Source organism: Hirundo rustica, chromosome 15 (genome assembly GCF_015227805.2).
Source record: "Hirundo rustica isolate bHirRus1 chromosome 15, bHirRus1.pri.v3, whole genome shotgun sequence".
Lineage (NCBI taxonomy): Eukaryota > Metazoa > Chordata > Aves > Passeriformes > Hirundinidae > Hirundo > Hirundo rustica.
Window position 1 is genome coordinate 14,826,670 of NC_053464.1, and position 19,164 is coordinate 14,845,833.

Consider the following 19,164-nt stretch of genomic DNA (forward strand, 5'->3'; position numbering starts at 1 on the left):
TGCAGGCGTCAGAGACAAACGGCTCCGAGTTTGTTAAATCCCATCCCTTCAGAGCACCTTGTCTTCCTCTGCAAAGGTAAAAGCAGGATTTGGGCTCCTCTCGGCTCCTGTTCCCACCTGGTGCTGAGCAGGCTCCATCAATCCCTGTCTTGGATGTCTCTTTCAGATTCCTGCAAGTAAATAAACCCGTATAAATAAAATAAAAGAACCCCCCAGCAGGGCTGGAGCACCCCATCTCTCCCGATCTTCCCTGCCTCCAGCCCAGCATCATTCTGTCCCTCATAGAACCAACTGCTCAGGGAAGCAAAAAGCTGAAAAAACTTTTTTTTTTCTTTTTTTTTTAAAATCATTTCATCATTTACACCTCGCTCCCATTGTAATTGGAATTATGAGTAAGGCTGAAAAGAAACTGCTGCAGATGGCAGCATAAAAATGTGATTTTTAACACATTTTGTGTTTTCTTAAGCATCTCTGGTTTTGCCCAGGGTACATTTCATTTGCTGTTTATTTAGTCCCCACCTCTGACAGCTCAGGGATTGCTAAGCTGCCATCTGGGATGGAAGGAAAATGGGAAAACACCTGTTTCCCCTGCTTTTTCTTCTTTCTACCTCAGAAAATTTGACAAGGGCTCGATGTCCAGTGGGCGGGCATTTTGTAACTTCCATGTGTCAGTGAGCTGCGTGGTTACAACCAGGAGCTGGGCTTAGAATGCCAGAATCCTGGAATGGTTTGGGCTGGAAGGGACCTCAGTGACTGTTCCCAAGCCCTTTCCATGGGCAGGGACATCTTCCCTATCCCAGGTTTCTCCAAACCCTGCCCAGCCTGGCCTTGGGCACTTCCAGGGATGGAGCAGCCACATCTTCTCTGGGAAACCTGTGGCAGATCCTCACCAAGGACCTCAATGATCCTCGTAGGTCTCTCCCAGCTCAGGATATTCCTTGATTCCGTATTTATCACAGTCTGAAGCCATTTCCCAGCAGAGTTGAGGACAGGATTTGGGACAGGGCCGGTGCCTTGCTGCAGAGACCCTTGGGCACGGTGGCTGCTCTGCCCTTCCTTCACTTTCCTCCTCTTTTTAATTTTTAGCATTTCCATAAAATTTTTACATCCAGTCCTTCACTTATTTTTTTTTTTTTAAATCCTCCAGGCTTTCTCAGCCCGTCTTTATTAAAATCAAATGCTGCCCAGCCCCAAACACAGCACCGGGATGGGTTTTCCTGGTGTGTTCTCAGCCACAACTGTTTCCCATTTCTCCAGGGCTCTCAGGAGCCCAGGGATCGGCTCCGTGTGTTCCCCCCAAAACGTGCTCTTGGTTCGCTGGAAAAATCCAGGTCATCCCGAAGCTGGAAACGCACCCAGCCTTGGCTTCCAGTGACACCGAGTAGCCAACCCAAGTTAAATATTTCACTGCAGATGTTGCTGAGAGCCTAAAGTTACCCAAAATTATGGATTTAACGAGGCAAGGAGAGGAGCTGCGGCGAGATCCAACTCAGGGAAGCCACCAGTGCTTTCCAGCCCGGTGTCAGGCTGATCAGATGTGACATCCGTGACTTTTTCCTTGCGGTTTTCCCCGCGCCCGCGGATGTGGTCACGTCCTTTCCTTTTAGCTTGAAAAGGCAGAGATGGGTTTGAATCCGTGTTGGGTTTGACTCTGGGGAGCAGAGTCCCCATCCAGCTGTTGCAGATGTCTCCACAACTGGTGAAACCAAAACCTTGGATTTGAATTTTGTTTTGGAAGGGGATTGTGACACAGATCCTGTTTCCCCGTGCCAGGGCTGTCTGGGATTGGCCGTACTCGGAATTCCCATCAATATTTATTCCCAAGAGCATTGTTTCCCCCATACTCTAATACCATTTTCATCCAATTTTTACCAAGACTAGAGAAGACGTTTGCTATCAGAATAGATTTTTTCCTTCTTCTCTCCTTCCCAAAAAATTGGGTTTGCTCTGACTTTGGAAATTGTTAAACACCTCTAAATATTGCAGAAAAAAAGTGATTTTCAAAGAAGCCTGTAGTGCCTGGATGGGGAAAGGGAATGGAAGCATTTTTGCCAGAAGTGTTTTAGCATTCCTTCAATCAAGGAATATAAACAGTTCCATGTGACTTCGGCTGATCCAGGATTTGAGAGCGGGATTTAATTCACATCATTTCTCGCAGAGGGAATTTTGAACCCACACATCTCCTGGTGAAAAATCTCCTAATTAGTAGGGAGGAGGATATTCTGGAAAAGGCTTTCACTTTCTGTTCTTGATGGTGTTCCAATTTATTACTGATCACTCAATAATCATCCAGCCTTAATTACAGGGGAGTTCTGTGTAATTGAGTTATTGATTGGTGCCTGTTGACAGCCCATTCCAGGCTGTAATTAAACCCCAAACCAGGATTGTTTCTACAGGGCTGGAAAATGCTTTTCCTGAATCCTTCTTTTCCTGTGTTGTTGGTATTAGGGGGATAATCCTGGCTCCGCGGCACCAGTGGCAAATGAAAATGGTGTTTGTGGTTTCACCGAGTCCAGAGCTGGTCCTGCTGGAGCTGAGGGCTGGTTCCATCCCCCAAAACCCGCATGCCTGGAACCTTCTGGGAAGGCCCAAGGTGCTGGGAATGCCTGGGGTGGAATTCCTCGTCCTGGCTACTGTTTAGAACTAAAACGCCCTCATTTTGCCCCTTGAGTAAGTGACCGCCCGCTTCTTGTTTTGGTTTGCACGTGGTTGGAAGCCAGGGAGGAATTCCTTTATGGAAAGGGCTGGAATTCCGGGGTGGAATCCCCGTGCCTGGAGGGATTTCAGAGCCACGTGGATGTGGTGCTTGGTGACACTTGGCGTCAGTGGTGGCCTTGGCTGTGCTGGGGGAATGGTTGGATGGGATGATTCGAGATTCAATGATTCCACGATTCCAGCCTCAGTGATTCCACGATTCCAAAGAACACCCGCCCCGGGGTGGGGTCACAGGGACAATCCCCCAGCCCCTCTTGGCATCCACGTGGTTTCCCGCAGGGTTGGCCTCTGCCACGGATGTGTCCTGGCTGTTCCCAGGGCGCTGCATCCCACAGCTCCGGCAGGATTTGTCTGCATCCCCTTCCAGAGGCACATCCAGCCAACGGCGCAGCTCCCCCCCGTGTAACTGTTTAGGGTTTTGACAGTTTTATAACCCTAAATTTGCACCTTCTGGAAAACTGTGACAGTTAATGATTCATTGCCACGCCGGAATCTTTCTTGTGATGTCTTAATATCCGAGCGTGGAGCAGAGCTCGGCAGAGAGGGAAAATAAAAACCTGGAGCAAAACGCTCCCTGAACGGCAGAGATTGAATCCTCATGCAAATATCCATGTAAAGACTTAACAAGAGATTAAATTCATAAGGGGGGGAAATTAAAAATTATTATTGCTGCTATTTATTGGCATTTTTTTTGTCTGTGCCTATGATAATTTTTTTATATTACATACTCATATATATATGAGTATATATATTACATACTCATACATATATGAGTATTTCTCTAGGAATAGCTTAACAAATACACTCCAGTGCAGGTGGAGACTCTGCTTTGACCTTTAGACTCTGCTTTGGGGCAGCAGGAAGGAGTGGATGGTTCTGGAGGTCTCCTTTTCCCCTTTAAATTATTTATAGTCCTTCCAGACATCCCAATTTTGGCTTTTCTGTGCCGGTGGCTCGATATCAGGAAGCCCCAGTGAGGTGATCCTGCCCCCACGCTGAGGACAAGCTCCAAACTTTTAAGAGTTTCCAGCTTGTTTTTGTCCCTCCTGGACAAATAATCCAGCCTGTGCCATGGAATTCGAGCTTCCTCTGCCTACTGGATGTTTGTAACAATCTGGGATTTCAAAAAAAAATACCACAAAAAAAAAAAAACCAACCAAACCAAACCTCAGCCAAACAAAGAAGCCCAACCTGTAAAAAAGTTACGGCTGGAGGTGCCCATTTTCTGACAGAGGGGTTTGGTAACGGGGCAGGGGACAGAAATGTGAGGAATAATTGGTTTTGGGCCTAGAACCAGGAAAACTACTTTTCCAAATTAATCCAGCGAGAGCCATGAATCCACTGTATTTCATATCACACTTCATAAAACTCCAGTCATAATCCATAAAAGTGACATTATTAGATTAAAACCCTCAGTTCCTCCTAGAAGGAGCTCGCTCATTAGACATGCTGTAGTTTTATAACCTCAAAGTTCCTCCCCAATTACCATGATTAATACTGGGCTTTAATAAAAAATTTCTCCCGATCACCACAGGGGTTGATCCCATCTGGTTGGTGTAATTGGGAGTTTCAATATTGTCCAGCAAGGGAAAGATGCTCCGGGAACACAAATCAAGGCTGAGGATGGATGAGGATGGATGAGGATGGAGGTCTGGAGATCCAGCTGGGTTTTGGTGGTGGTTGGAGCATGGAAAAGTCCAGGTGGCGTGAGCCAAAGGCTGGAATTGCTGGTGGGAAGCGTGGATGAGTTCTCCCTCCTCGTGCAGCTGATGAAGGATCAGGGAAGCTCCCCGTGCTCTTCCAGCAGGGATCTGCCCTGGGAAACCCATCCTAAGCTGAACATCCCACGTGGAGCCAGCGCACTCCTGCTCTGAGGGAGCAGCACACGAAAGCTCCAGGGGTTTCGCACAGGAAACGCAGGATTTGGGGAAATACGTGCAGCCTGCCGAGGTTTGGATGGCAGTGGATCCCTAAATCCTGGGAATGCTGCTCCTGTGGCATCAGTGCTGTGAGAAACACCAGGGTTCAGTTTCTCACCTGGAGCGCTGCCACCAGCACGAGGACAGGGAGCTGCTGGAGCAAATCCAGAGGAGGCCACAGGGATGCTCCAAGGGCTGGAGCCCCTCTGGAGCCGGGCTGGGAGAGCTGGGGGTGCTCACCCGGAGAGGAGAAGGATCCAGGGAGAGCTCAGAGCCCCTGCCAGGGCTTGAAGGGCCTCCAGGAGAGCTGCAGAGGGGCTGGGGACAAGGGCTGGAGGGACAGGACACAGGGAACGGCTTCACCTTAACAGAGATCGGGGCTAAGTGGGATATTGGGAAGGAATTCTTCCCTCTGAGGGTGGCACAGAGTCCCAGAGAAGCTGTGGCTGCCCGTGGATCCCTGGAAGTGTCCAAGGCCAGGCTGCACGGGGCTTGGAGCCACCTGGGATAGCGGAAGGTGTTGGAGGTGGAACTGGATGAGTCTAAGGTCCCTTCCCACCCAAACCATTCCATGATGATGATGATGAAATAACATAAAACTCACTCAATACGGCCACCAAGCCGCTTGCTGGGACACCACCCCTCAGCATGCCCAACAAATCCCTCTTTTTTGGCTTTGAGGCAGGAATTCCTCTGAGGTTTGTCCTTGCAGATCCGAGGAGTCCGTGGTTTCATCAGCCCCCGGGTGAGCAGGAGCTGGCGCGGGCTCCGAGCCCGAGCCGGGAGCGCTGAAATTAAAAACGTGTCGGCTCCGCAATTCCACCCCAGCCCAGAAAACACCAAGCTCGTGTTATTTTTTGAATCCCCTGATTTTTCAGGGCTGCTGGAAATAGGAGCTCCCGCTCCTGACTTCCAAGCAATAAAGGGAGGTGAATCACGCCTGAAAAAGCCCTCCCGTGGACCACCCAGGGGCTCCTGCGGAGCTGGGAACCGGGAGCGGCGGCGCGCAGGAGGGTTTTCGTCACACAACTGCAACTGCACGAGGCAAAAATCACCTCGGAACGGGAGCAGAGTTCCGTGAGAGGTGTGATAATGAGGCCAGGCTGATTAATATGCATCGAGCTAAATCACGTTCAGGTCACGGGGCGAGCCCCAAACCTCGACTGTAACACGTTCCCTTCCAGGACCCAACATGTGTCTGGAATTCAGAGAGAAATCGGGGGGTTTTTTGGGGTTTTTTTTTTTTTCCCTCATAATTATCCAACTCGGCATAAATTATTATTTTTTAACAAAATAATAGTTAGCGTTTTTGTTCCTCGCTGTGATTGGTCAGAGCTCTCCTTTTTTTTAAACAATCTGTGACTTTCTGAAGATTCCTGCTGGGGTTTTAAAACTTGTAACTTGCAAATCACCGTGTCAGAAACCGTGGTGCCAGTCGTATAAAATATGAAATCACACGTTCTTAGTGTTTACTTGTTGTCATTTTTAATGAGAAAACATGGATTTTTTAAACAGAACCCTGGCTGAAAGTCCTCAGGCTGAAACTGTCCCTGTGTTCTTGATGTCCGTGCTGTGGAGCGGTATTTTGGGAGACCACAGGCAAGATATTCTCCTAAACAGCCAATAAAAGCTAAAATTAAAACAAAATAACGCCTCTTAAAATGCACGCTTCTATATTTAATGGTGCTCTTCAATTAGAAGTTCCAAGGTTTCCTCCTGAAGGGTTTCAGGAGCATTGCTGTCACGGATCCCTCGGAATAAGCGGGAGGAGGGTGATTCCCGTGGGAGCGCCGTGGAAGTCAAGCCACTTTGGAAATAAAGTCACCGTGGAAATCAAGGCACTTTGTAAATCAAGGAGTTGTGGAAATGGAGTTACTGTGGAAATCAGGGTGCTGTGGAAATAAAGTCATTTTGGAAATCAAGGCAGTGTGGAAATCAACGCACTTCGGAAATCAAGGTACTTTGGAAATTGAGTCACTGTGGAAATCGAGTCACTGGAAATCAAGTCACTTTTGAAACCAAGGCACTTTGGAAATCAAGGTATTTTGGAAATTGAGTCACTGTGGAAATCAAGTCACTGGAAATCAAGTCACTTTGGAAACCAAGGCCCTTTGGAAATCAAGGCACTATGGAAATGGAGTCACTGTGGAAATCAAGGCACTATGGAAATGGAGTCACTGTGGAAATCAAGGCACTATGGAAATGGAGTCACCTCAGAAATCGAGTCACCATTCCATGATGATGATGATGAAATACCATAAAACTCACTCAATGTGGCCACGAAGCCACTTGCTGGGACACCACCCCTCAGCATGTTGGAATTTGAGTCACTTTGGAAATCAAGGCTCTGTGGGAATTCCAGTCACTTTGGAAATCAAGTCCTGCTGAGAGCACAGGCACAGGCAGAGCTCCCGCTGTGAACCAGGGACGCACACTTGTGCTGGAGCCTGGGCTCCAGGAAGGCTCTGCCATCCCGGAATATCCGCGAGGCCCGCGTCGGGACGCTGAAATCCGCCACCGCTCCTTTCCGTCGGCATTTCGGGAGATCCAACCCTCTCTTCCTTCCTTTTTTTCCCCTTCCAGGTGCTCCTGATCATAAGCGGGAACCTGAGTTTCCTGAACTGGCTGACCATGGTGCCCAGCATCGCCTGCTTTGACGACGCCAGCCTGGCGCTCCTCTTCGGCTCGCGGCTGAGGGAGCGGGCGGCGCGGCTGCAGCTCCCAGGGGCGCGGGGAGAGCGGCTTTCCCTGGGTGAGTTATTCCCAGAGACCGAAAAGTTGGGATTTTGGTGTGCTTGGCTCCAAAGCTCTCATCTTCGAAGCAGAGCTCTGCTCCTCTGTGGGCGGAGAGGGCCTGGAGGTCGCGATGTGAGGTTGGTGTTTGGTTCCTGAGGGTCTGTGGGGACATTGCCATGGGGACACTGCCATGGGGACATTGTCATGGGGACATTGTTTTTGGGACATGTCCTCTGTGCAGGACCAATGCCACAGCAAGTTCAGGCAGCTGCAGCTCTTGAAAGTCAGTCCTTGCTCTGCCCCCGGTGACTCAAACTCAAAAATAAGAATGTGGAGTTGTAGAGTTGCATGATTTAACTTACAGGGGGTTTTTTGGGTTTTGGGGTTTGGGGGGGGTGGGGCAGGTTTGGGGTGTTTTTGTTGGTTTGGTTTGGTTTGGGTTTGGTTTTTTTTGTTTGTTTGGTTTTTTGGGTTTTTTTGGGGGGGGGTTGGTTTTTTTGGTTGGGTTTTTGTTGTTGTTTTGTGGGGGGTTTTTTGTTTTGTTTTTTGTGGGGTTTTTTTTTGTTTGTTTGTTTGTGGGTTTTTTTTTTTGGTTTTTTTTTTTTTTAATTTTGACTGTTTAAAGTCAAGGATAGAACACCCAGCGGAACTTGAGGTGGGGGTCAGAAGCTGGGTTCTCACATTTGCTCTCCTCACTTCAAGGCATGGTGAAGAGAAGGTCCCAGAGAGAGCTCAGAGCCCCTTCCAATTCCAAAAGGGGCATCAGGAGAGGGACTTGGGACAAGGGATGGAGAGACAGGACACCGGGAATGGCTTTAAACTGGCTGCAGGCAGGGTCAGATGGGATATTGGGAAGGAATTCCTCTCTGTGAGGGTACAGAGGTCCTGGCACAGGGTGCCCAGAGCAGCTGTGGCTGCCCCTGGATCCCTGGAAATGTCCAAGGCCGGGTTGGACAGGGCTTGGAGCAATCTGGGAACATGGAAGGAGCAGCTGCTGGTGGCCAGCACTGGTAGAGTGTGGCCACCATCGTGGTGGGGAGAGAATTCCCCAAACTGGGGAGGAGGAGAACTCGCGTTCATCCCATGAATGTGAAACAGCAAACACAAGGAGGGCTGTAACTGGGGGAAAAAAAAAAAAGGGCTCGAGGTGGCTGATTTCCCCTTCCAGAGGCGCTTTCCAAGCTGCCCTGATCCAGGAGAAGCAGCCCTGGGACGTTTCTCAGGAGGCTGCGGAACAGATGGAGAGTGGTGTTTGCAGCGTTTTTATAAACCGCATATAAGCAACAAATTGCCTGTAATATCAACAACAATCACAGCTGCTGGGGCTAAATATCCCAAACATCTGTCAGAGGAAGGAAAAATGTCAACAAGAGGCAGCATCTGTCTCCAGTCTTTTCCACCAAGAAGCAGCTTATTAACCAAAAATGGGAGTTTGGGCAAAGCAGCTTCGTTAAGTCTTGTGTCTTTTATGTCACGTATTTTGCTGGAATAAATCTTTTATCAGCTTTTCCCCTCCTGGGCCTTTGCTTTAGAGGCTGTGCAAGTCTCAAGCTTTCCTCCCAATCCCATTTACGCCTCCAATCCCAAACAGCACTGAGGCTGCACCTTCTTTGTGGGAGGAGAAGCCAAAGGGAGTCACTGTGAGGGGGAGGCAGATCCTGTTTTGAGGAACTTGCACCTTTTCTGTGATGTTCTCCAGAAATCCTGACCGAGCCAGGGTGTCCGGGCAGGGAGAACGTACATCCCGCTCCGGGTGTAGCTGTGTCCCACCCTCGGAAGGGGTGGGGTGTCTGTGCCATCCCGGGAATTTGAATTCCTCAGTATTTTCTCTGCTGGGGCTGTTGAGCTGCTTGGGGTCTCCTTTTCCTCTTTAAATGATTTGCTCTTTAATGATGGGCGCCAAGAGGCTCAGAGGAGCCCTCAGGCCTGGGCCACCACAGCAGAAAGCAGGAGGGCCCCCAGCCACGTCCTGATTTTCTGAGGCCAATCCTTGGAGTGTTTTGTTCCTGCTGAGGCCCCCCCCTTCCCATCCAGACCCCACTGGCTCCTGTCCCCACGTTCCGCTCCATCTTTGCCATCTAGGTTATTTTTTTTTCCCCTCGTTTATCTCTCTGATTGAGTGGCTGGTGACCCCAGGACAGGAGGAGAATCCCTCCTGCTGAAGGATGAGCACTCCCTGCGTGGCCATGGACTGCTGAGGAGCCAAGTCGAGCTCTGTGCCTGTACCTGCTCTTGAATTACAGGGGAAAAAGTTCAGCCCATCTGAAAAAAGAAAAAAACAAAACCCAAAAACACCCCAAAGCCTCGTGCGCAGCAGCACAGGGGGTGAGGGAAGGCCCGATTCAAACGATTCTCCAGAAATGTTCTCAGACTAAACAATTATTAATAGCTTCTGAGAGAGGTTCAAATAAACATCCCTCTCCTGCAGAGATAAGGGGGAGAGCTCCACGCAGCCGCTTTGAATCTGATCCTTTGGCTGTTAACGTTAAATAAATCGAAAAGGGCCGTGAGGGAAGGAGCCCCTCGGGGGTCACCTCTGCTTATTTGTCTGCCCGGCCCGGGATCCAGCCCAGCGCCACACTGCTCCTGCAAACCCCATCCCGGAGCGCTGGCACGGCAACACACATCTCCTCCGGGAGCGCAGGGAACTGGGGTTTTTGGAAGGAGAAGCCCTCAGGATAGGGACGCCAGGCCCGGCTCCCAGAGCGGGAGGCTGATCCCGAGCGAGGAGCGAGTGCCAGCTGGGGATTGTCCCCCCGCGTTAAGGCCGTGATTGATGTCACGTTTTAGACGTTTTTCCTCTTAGCCCTTGCTCAGGCTATTTAGAGAAAGGCAGATCCCAGCGGCGATGGCGGCCCGGGGCGGGGTCGGGGTGGGTACGGCGGGGTTTTGTCGGCAGTGGGGCCGGCACGGGGGGAGTGGGAATGGGAATGGGAATGGGAATGGGATGGGATGGGATGGGATGGGATGGGATGGGATGGGATGGGATGGGATGGGATGGGATGGGATGGGAATGGGATGGGATGGGATGGGATGGGATGGGATGGGATGGGATGGGATGGGATGGGATGGGATGGGATGGGATGGGGATGGGGATAGGGCATAGGGTGGAATGGCGAGGGGTGGGGATGGGAGATGGGAATGGGAGATGGGAGTGGGATATGGGAATGGGAGATGGGAATGGGAATGGGGTTGGGGATATGGGAATGGGGATGGGAATGGGGATGGGGATAGGGATAGGGATAGGAATGGCATGGGAGTGGGAATGGGAATGGAATTGGGATTGAGATTGGGATTGGAATTGGGATTGAGATTGGGATTGGGAATGGGATTGTGGATGAGGATAAGGATGAGGAATGGGATGGGATGGGACTGGCATGGGAAGTGGGATGGGCCTGGCCTGGGCTGGGCCTGGGCTTGGGCTGGGCCTGGGCTGGGCAGGCTGGTCCTGGGCTGGGTGCGCTGGGCTGGGGATGGGGGGGCATGGGATGGGGATGGGGATGGGAACGAGAGCAGAGCAGTGAAATCACCTCCCTCTGTGTGATTTTGTGTCCCCCTCAGGCTCCTGCATCCACAGAGTGCTGAACATCTCCCTGGGCCTCCTCATCACCTACCTCAGCATCCCGGTGGTGCTGAACCTGCTCAGCTCCAGACAGGTCATGAACACCTCCTTCAGCCCCCTCAGGATCGTCAACACCTACGGAGCCTTTGGGAGGTACAGGGCCCTCGGTGGCACATCCCAGTGCCTCAAACCTAAAGAAAAATCCTTCCAGTAGACCTGGGGTGTGAGAGAGATGGAGAAAAGGAGCAGGTTCCTTTCCCAGTGAAATGCAATTTATGGGTTATTTGTTTATAAGAAATAAGGAGAAAAGGACTAGGTTCATTTCCCCCTAAATTATGATTTATGGATTATCTATTTATGAGAAGTAAGGAGAAAAGGAGCAGGTTCCTTCCACCCTAAATTACAATTTATGGATTATCTATTTATGAGAAGTAAGGAGAAAAGGAGCAGGTTCCTTTCCCCCTAAATTACAATTTATGGATTATCTGTTTATGAGAAATGAGGAGAAAAGGAGCAGGTTCCTTTCCCCCTAAATCACAATTTATGGATTATCTGTTTATGAGAAATAAGGAGAAAAGGAGCAGGTTTCTTTCCCACTGCATTTATTTTCTCTGAGCTGTTTGTGAGTCAGCTCATCCCATCGATACAGCAAATGTAAGAGCAGGATGAAAATATCCATAGGAGAGTTCATCCAGGATGTGTCTTCACCATCCCCAGCTCTCTTTATTTCTGGTGAGCTTCTCTTCCCCTGCACTCCTTTGCTCTCCCTCCTGGAAACATCCACGGCAGCTCTTGGTAGCAGATTTTTCCAGTGAGTGGCTTGGGAAATTCACTGCTCCTGTGGAGACCAAAGCATAAATGGAAAGAAGATTGGAGAGGACAGGGCCAGCAGCAGCTCAGGAAATCCCACAACTGACAAGAGAAGCACCTCCAGCAGTGCTTGGAACCAGACTGGTTTGGGCTGGGTTTTAAGTATCCAAATCTGGGGCTTTTGGAGGCTAAAGCTTAGGCGAGCCATGGCTGGGCTCAGCATAACCCCTCTCGTGTGCTGTCCCACCCAGCCTCTTCCAACTGGGAAAATGATGGAAAAGCAGGGCTGAATCATCAGATTGCTCCAGGGGCACCAGCAGGGCTGGGCTTCTCTGCAGGCTTTGCCACCACCTGCTCATGGTGACGGTGGATGTTCTCCAGAGCTCTGGGATGGGCCCTGGCCAAGAACCCGGAGTAGAAGCCAGGAAGAAATAATAGAAATAGAAATAGAAATAGAAATAGAAATAGAAATAGAAATAGAAATAGAAATAGAAATAGAAATAGAAATAGAAATAGAAATAGAAGTAGAAATAGAAATAATAGAAATAGAAATAGGTTTTGCAGAAGGTGAAGCAGTTTGGCTGTTAAAGGTCTGGCCTCCCCAGTGAAGGGGAGGAACGAGTCCCACCACAAGCACCGGAGATGCTGAGGGCACGTCAAATGAATGTAATCTTTTCCTCGATTTTTCAAATAGCAGAAATTTCTGTGGACAGAAAAAAAAAAACCTAGGAAAAAAAAATTATTAAAAACATCAACACTTGTGGAAAATGCCAAAAATTCCCTTTTTTTTTTTTTTTTTTTTTTTTTTTAAGAGACAGAGAGAAATAACTCCCGAACCTCTTTTGAAGGCTGGAGTGGTGAAGCTCCAGGAGATTGTTTTCTTTGGGCTGTTGTCCTTTTTTCTTCTCCAGCCTTTGGTTTCTGTTTCAGCAGTTAGCAGACCCCACAGAGCATGTGCCGAAATGCTGCTGTAACGTGTTTGCAATTCCAGCCTATGTAAACCAATAAAAGGAGGATTGCAGCTTATAATGAATCTGTGATGATGTGAAACCTGACAGGTTTGGAATCACACAGCAGGAGCACGCTTTGATTGGTAGTTTGGAGTCCCTGATTTCCAGGGTGTTCCTAAGGCTCGGGCAGCCGGCCACGGCTCAGAACTCAGCCCAGGGGATAAAATGGAACTTGGCTGGAGAATCCACAGATCTCCCCAATGAGGGGAAAATTACAAGAGGAGATGCTCAGCATTCCTTAGGTTGGGAGCATCTCTCCCTGGGAGCCATCGGGGCGGAAGGTGGAGGTCGTGTGTTCCCAAATTTGCGGTTTCTTGGGCTGCAGGAGGCAGAATGAAAGTAGAAGAATAATCCAAAGGGTGTTGGGGGCCGGAGGGCTTTGCCAGGCAGGTTTCTGTGGTCCTTGTGGAAAGCATCTCCTCGGAGCAGGTGGGTGTCTCTGGCACCTCAGCCAGGACTCCAGGCTGGTGTTTCCATGGCCTGGAGTTTGCCATTCCCACTGCTCCGTGCTGGGGTGGAGGCTGAGCCACATGGGAATGCTCACGAGCTGCTCTGACCCACGGACCCACCCCTCCTGTAGGAATCACCTTTATGGATCACAGCTCTCCTTGGGGCTGCAGCTGGTGGGAGGAAGGGCATGGAATTTGACTGCTGGAGGAAGGAAAGTCCCAGGATCCAGAAGTTCTGTGGATCCCAGGATCCAACTTTACCTTCAGGCCAGTGTCCCGTGTTCTACGTGGACTCTCACGAGCTTTTAGCTGAGATATGGGGAGAAATCCTTCCTTGGGATGGTGGGGAGGCTCTGACACAGATTCCCAGAGAAGCTGTGGCTGCTCCTGGATCCCTGGAAGTGTCCAAGACCAGCCTGGACGGGGCTTGGAGCACCCTGGAATAGTGGAAATTGTTGGGGTTGGAACCGGATTGGCTTTTCCTGCCCAAACCGTTCTGTGATTTTATGATTTTCCACAATCTGAGCCAAATAACAGCATCCTGTCATTCCCCACAGCATCACCAAGGAGAGGACGGAAGTCATCCTTCAGGGAACATCCAGCCTGGATCCCCAAGATCCCACAGCAGTCTGGGAGGAGTTCGAGTTCAAGTGCAAGCCCGGGGACTTGAGGAGGAGGCCGTGCCTCATCTCCCCCTACCACTATCGCCTCGACTGGCTCATGTGGTTTGCTGCCTTCCAGGTAGGTGCCTCTGAAAAAACCAGGAAAAACCAATTACACGGATTTACAACGTGTTGGGATCACGGGGGAGCGTTGGAAGCCGTGGCTAAGTTAATTATTGTTTAAAAAAAAAAAAAAAAAAAAAAAAAAAGGCAGCAAGAACAAAAGTTGTGTTCCTAAAGGACCGTGCTACTGTAATGAAACTCTCGGAGATTTTATGTGAGGGGGTTTTTTTTTAAAGGGTTTCTTAGCAGTACCAAGAATCCCTGTTAGGGACACCCCTGGGGACAGCAGCTCCCACTCCCCACCTGCCCACACATGGACACTGGTCCCTCCAAATATTTTCCCTACGTGGTAGCAGCAAAACAGGTGACAGCCAGAAATTAAATAAAAGGGGAGGGGGGAGCTTGAACGTTAATTCCTGTTTAGCTAATTTTGCAAATCTCACCCACATGACGTGGGCTGGGTTTTCCAAACCTGGCTGACAGCAGCGGCATGAGGAAAACCCATCTCAGAGTATCCCAGGCTTTTTCTCTTTGTCCCTGCATCCTCTCCTGGAATATTCCCTTCCCTCTGCCCCGAACTCCTGGGTTTGCTTTCCCCCGTGGTGTTTTCATTTCGGCGCCTTTGGGATTCCTGGGCCGTGACATCAGGCCGTGGTTTGATATTTACCCCGCTGGAATTTCATTTAATCTGCATTAGGGCTGCTTATCCCTCAGGAGAGCCACGGCCAAGGTCCAAACTCCGGGCAGGAGCAGCGCCTGGAATTAGGGAAGGGTGCAGGGGGTGGATGGAGCTGGGGGTTGAAGTCAGGCTGTGTTTTGGGAGGGCTCTGACTGGGGAGAAATCGGCTCCTCCAGGCAAAGGCTGTGTGTGAGGAGTGAAAACGGCTCTGCCCAGGGCAGAAATGTCCTGAAGGTTTAAAATAAAATGGATCTGAGGTTTAAAGCTGGAGAGGATGGGACAGAAGTCCTGCCGTGTGGAGCAGAGTGCGGGCTGTGCCCAGGGCTGCTGGAGCCAGGTGATGGGAGGAGGAAGAGGAAATAACTCAGCTTCTTCGCATCCTTATTGTTAAATTCAGTATTATCGGTGTTTAACTCATTATTTGTAGCATTTAATTCGCTATCACTGGTGTTTAATTCACTATTATTAGTGTTTCTTTCATCATTATTAGTGTTTAACCCATTCTTTTCAGTGTTTCATTCACCCTTCACCTGTCGGAGTGCTGTTCTCTTGAGGTGAGCCCACAGCAGCTAATTAGCAGCAATTAGCCTTGAGGGTCCCTTTGCTCCGGCAGGAGGAGGTGCATCCCTCCCGTGGGGTGGATCCGTCACCCTGGGTCTCATCCATCACCTCCCACTCCTCTGGAATGGCTCCCTGGCCATCCCGCTGCAGCATTCCCACATCCCTCCTGCCCCCCCAGCACACACAGAAATCTCCACGGAGCAATTCCAGATCCTGCTGGGACGATCTGTTAACAAAAGGTGGGGGGAAAAAACCTCTGGAAAGTGGGAATGGGGATAACTCTCGTGGAAAACAGAGGGAAGGCGAGTTGCCCTGCCACGGCAGCGAGCGTGGGATGCTCAGGCATGTAAATACCTGCTTAAGCATGGAAGTAAATCCCGTTTGGAATGGCCGCTGGCTGGCTGGAGCACTGAGAGCTGCAGATCTGCTGCCAGCTGCCTCCCTGGGCTGCTTGTCCTGCACAGCCAGAGAAATCCCTGGGTGGTGTTCAGCCCTTGAGTCCCCTGGAGCAAGGGAAAGGATGAGAAGCAGGAGCTGAAAGCTCAGGAGAAGCTCGTGAAGCCACAGGAGCTGTGCAGAACCCGTGTGGGAGTTTACAGACTCCATAAACCTGAGCGAGTTCAGCCTCTGGATTAGATTTAATCTGTTTCCAGAAGTTCTGGGATGTTTCTCCAGCTCTCCCGTCGCTCCAGGGCTGTGTCTGCACCTCCCTGGCAGTGGCCAGGTTGAAGCTGACATTCCCAGCTCTGACAGGCTGTGGAAAAGCCCCGGACCCGAGGGAAGGACATTTCCCACCCCTCGGTGCTGCTCCTGACAGGCTCCTCTTGGCACTTCATCAGCACTCGACAATTCCCCAGGAACTTCCCACCCTGGATTGGCTGCAGGATTCACTGGGAAGTTGCCTCCAAGCTGGCCTTGGACACTCCCAGGGATCCAGGGGCAGCCACAGCTTCCCTGGGAATTCTATTCCAGCCCCTCCCCATCCTCAGAGAAGGGAGGAAAGAAAGAACAGCTGAAATGGCAGAATAGGATTTAATCCCACGAAACTGAGGTTAAGCATTTGGAACAACTTTTTCCCCCCTTGCCGCTTCCGTGTGTGTCAGTGCAGAAACATCCTGGTGACAAATTGTTAAAGGCTTATCTGTGCTCCAGCTCCACCTCCTGTAATTATTTCACTTCTGGTTTATGGTGGAATTTCAGGAGCAGCCGGACACTGAGCCGGGCTGGCACAGAAATCATCCCAGCTCCTGGATTCAGCGTCGCTGACCAATAACAACCAGAAAACAAAATGCTGCTCATACCTCTGGGGCTTAGAGCTGGTCAGTTCTGCTGGTGCTGGGATTCCACAAAAGTTGGATGTTTATTGCCCCAAAGGTTTGTTGTACAGCAGTGGGAAAGGAAAAATCAAAGGGAAAGGCTTTTCCCTTCCTTACTGTGGCATGAAGGGTATTTATTGTGTTTGGGGACTGTGTGGCCAACACAAAGGCACCCTCCTGGTGCTTTATCAAATAATAACTGCTCCAAAATAACAAAATGTTGCTGCCTCAGGTTGGATTTAAAGCCCAGTGTTTGTTGGATCGTTCCTTGAAGCTGCTCCAAAAGTCTCAGGATGTAAAACCAGAGCTTGGGATGCTCTGGGGTGCAGTGTGTGCTTTCCAGAGATGAGGTTATTTATAAAAATACACCTTCAGCTGCTTTCCAAAGAGCGGGGAGAGCCTCCAGCAGCAGGGTTGGTGCTCTGAGGTTCTGCCCTGGGTGGAAACTAGAGAGTGATGGAAACTTCAGGTTACTCTGGGAGAGCTGAGGAGAAGCGAGCCCGTTTCTGGAGAAGGCAGGTTCACCTTTTTGCCAGCTATTCCAGCCTGCTGTTATCTCAGTCTCGCAGCCAGAAGGTGCTTAGGGGGAAAACCTGCCCCGAGGAGGAGGTGTGAGTGTCCTAATCAACCCTCAGCCCTGTGCTCCCTGCACCCAGCTCAGCCTTTTCCATTCCTTTCCTTCCCCCTCTCCAAGCGCAGCCTCAGCTCGCTGCCGTTTTCCGTGGCAGCGTTCTGCTCCACGTGCAGAGGGAAGCGTTTGCTTCCCCCGTTTCCCTGGGATTATTGTCTCCCTGTGGCCCTGAAGAATCCTGAGCTGGCTCCCAGGAGCAGTGCCAGGGAAGTGGCCGGGGTGCCAAAGCGGCCCCATATCCTATCGTGCCACGGGCTGGATAAATACAGATAAAGGAATGAATTCCCTACACCTTCACCTGCAGGGAATGATTCCTGTCCCCTGGCCCTGCCCGGACCCCGCTCTGGAACAAAGGCACTTTTCTTCCCCCAGCCAGAGGTGATACAGGAGCTGTGCCAGGTGTGGCTTTTCCCTGGATAAGGTGGGAACCAGGAGCTGATTCCCAGAGCCTTGCTCTGCTCCCTCATGCAGCCTTCTATTCCTGCCTCCTGAAGGAGGCAGGGTTTTCCAATCTCCTATTTTTTTTCTAAATTTTCTAATTTCCTTCAGGATTTTCTAATGGGATTCATTGAGGGATGGCTTTGCACGTTGGGCTGGAGGCATGGCTTTTTGGGAAACTCAGGAAAAAAGGGATGAAACTCATAGAAAAAAAAGGGATGAAACTCATAGAAAAAAAGGGATGAAACTCATAGAAAAAAGGGATGAAATTAGGAAAAAATTCTTCCCTGTGAGGGTGGGGAAGGGCTGGAATAGAATTCCCAGAGAAGCTGTGGCTGCCCCTGGATCCCTGGCAGTGTCCCAGGCCAGGTTGGATGGGGCTTGGAGCAGCCTGGGACAGTGGAATGTGTCCCTGCCCATGGCTGGGGTGACACTGGATGGGTTTTTTGGATTTCCCTTCCCGTCCAAACCACTCCATGATTCCATGTGGTTATTGGAGATAACAGAATGGGACTTTCCTTGGACAGCAGGATGGTAACGAGTGATGGGGAGCTGGAATTCCATCCGAGAGCAAAGGGTGGCATCAGCTGTGGCCTCCTCTCTGTGGGACAGGGATTTTTACTCCCTCAGCAGCAACGCTGAAGGTGCTTGACTACAGCAGTGTGGGCATGGGCTGAGAATGCCCAGGACGGTGGAATTCCGTGCTGGAATTCCCGTGTTGCACCCACGGTGGCTCAGCCGTGACACAGAAACAGCCGTGGCAGGGGAGATGGAACCTGCCCTGCCCCTCTGGCAGCCACTGCCTCCGACCTGAAACCACTCCGGGCTCCCAACCACGGGAAATAATAACCCCGGGCTCCCGTGCCAAGTTTCCAGCTGTTCCCACATGTGCATCTCGTCCTGACCTCCTCCTGCGCCCGTGCCAGCCCCGAGATTCCATAAAACACCGCACTAATCCCCAGTCCTTTTTCATTAAATGACCAATTAAAGCTGAAGGGAAAGCCTCCTTATTGTTAATATTTCGGTTGGGAACACGTTCCCTGTAGCTCCAGGGGGTTTCTGTGGGGGTTTTATTTTTTGGGATGATAACGTTCCCTTGACTTTGTTATCGGCGGAGTTTGGTTGCTACCGTGGCCCCTCTGCTCCGGCTCCTCGCTGGTGCCTGGCTTCACAGAGCTTTGGGTTTCAGTTCTGTGCACTCATTAAATCCTCCTGGACACTAGTGAATGTGTTCAAGGTGAGAACACCGTGTTTATTCCCTGGAAAAGTGTCGGAGTGGAGAGGTCGGGGAGTGCCAACAGCTGCAGGGAGGTGCCGGGGCAGCGCTGCTGGGGAGGTGGGAGGCGATGCTCAGCTCCTCACGTGTGGCTGGGAGAAGGAGAAAATCCCCTTCCCAAAATCTGGGCTGAGACTGGCACAGAAAGATGGGGGGAAGTGCCTGCCTGAGCTCAGCACGAGGATGAAACCCGTCAAAGCTTGGGATGGGGGATCTCAGCAAAAAAAGTGCCCGAAGTTCTTTGTTAGTCCCCTGTGTTGTACCTGAAATGGGATTTTTGGAGGTTCTGGGCGCTGGTTCCCAGCTGTGGGGACAACTGAGGATGATCTGGCTGGAG

General features: G+C 50.6%; 1 protein-coding gene across 1 annotated transcript in view; it reads left to right on the top strand.

Annotated features, from left to right (window-relative positions):
* Positions 1-19,164, top strand: part of LOC120759750 (lipase maturation factor 1) — a 142,321-nt gene that overhangs the window by 111,895 nt on the left and 11,262 nt on the right. The window contains exons 5-7 of the mRNA XM_040079337.2: positions 7,218-7,386; positions 10,932-11,085; positions 13,759-13,942. Coding sequence (XP_039935271.1) covers positions 7,218-7,386; positions 10,932-11,085; positions 13,759-13,942 — 507 coding nt within the window. The remainder of the gene's footprint in view (positions 1-7,217; positions 7,387-10,931; positions 11,086-13,758; positions 13,943-19,164) is intronic.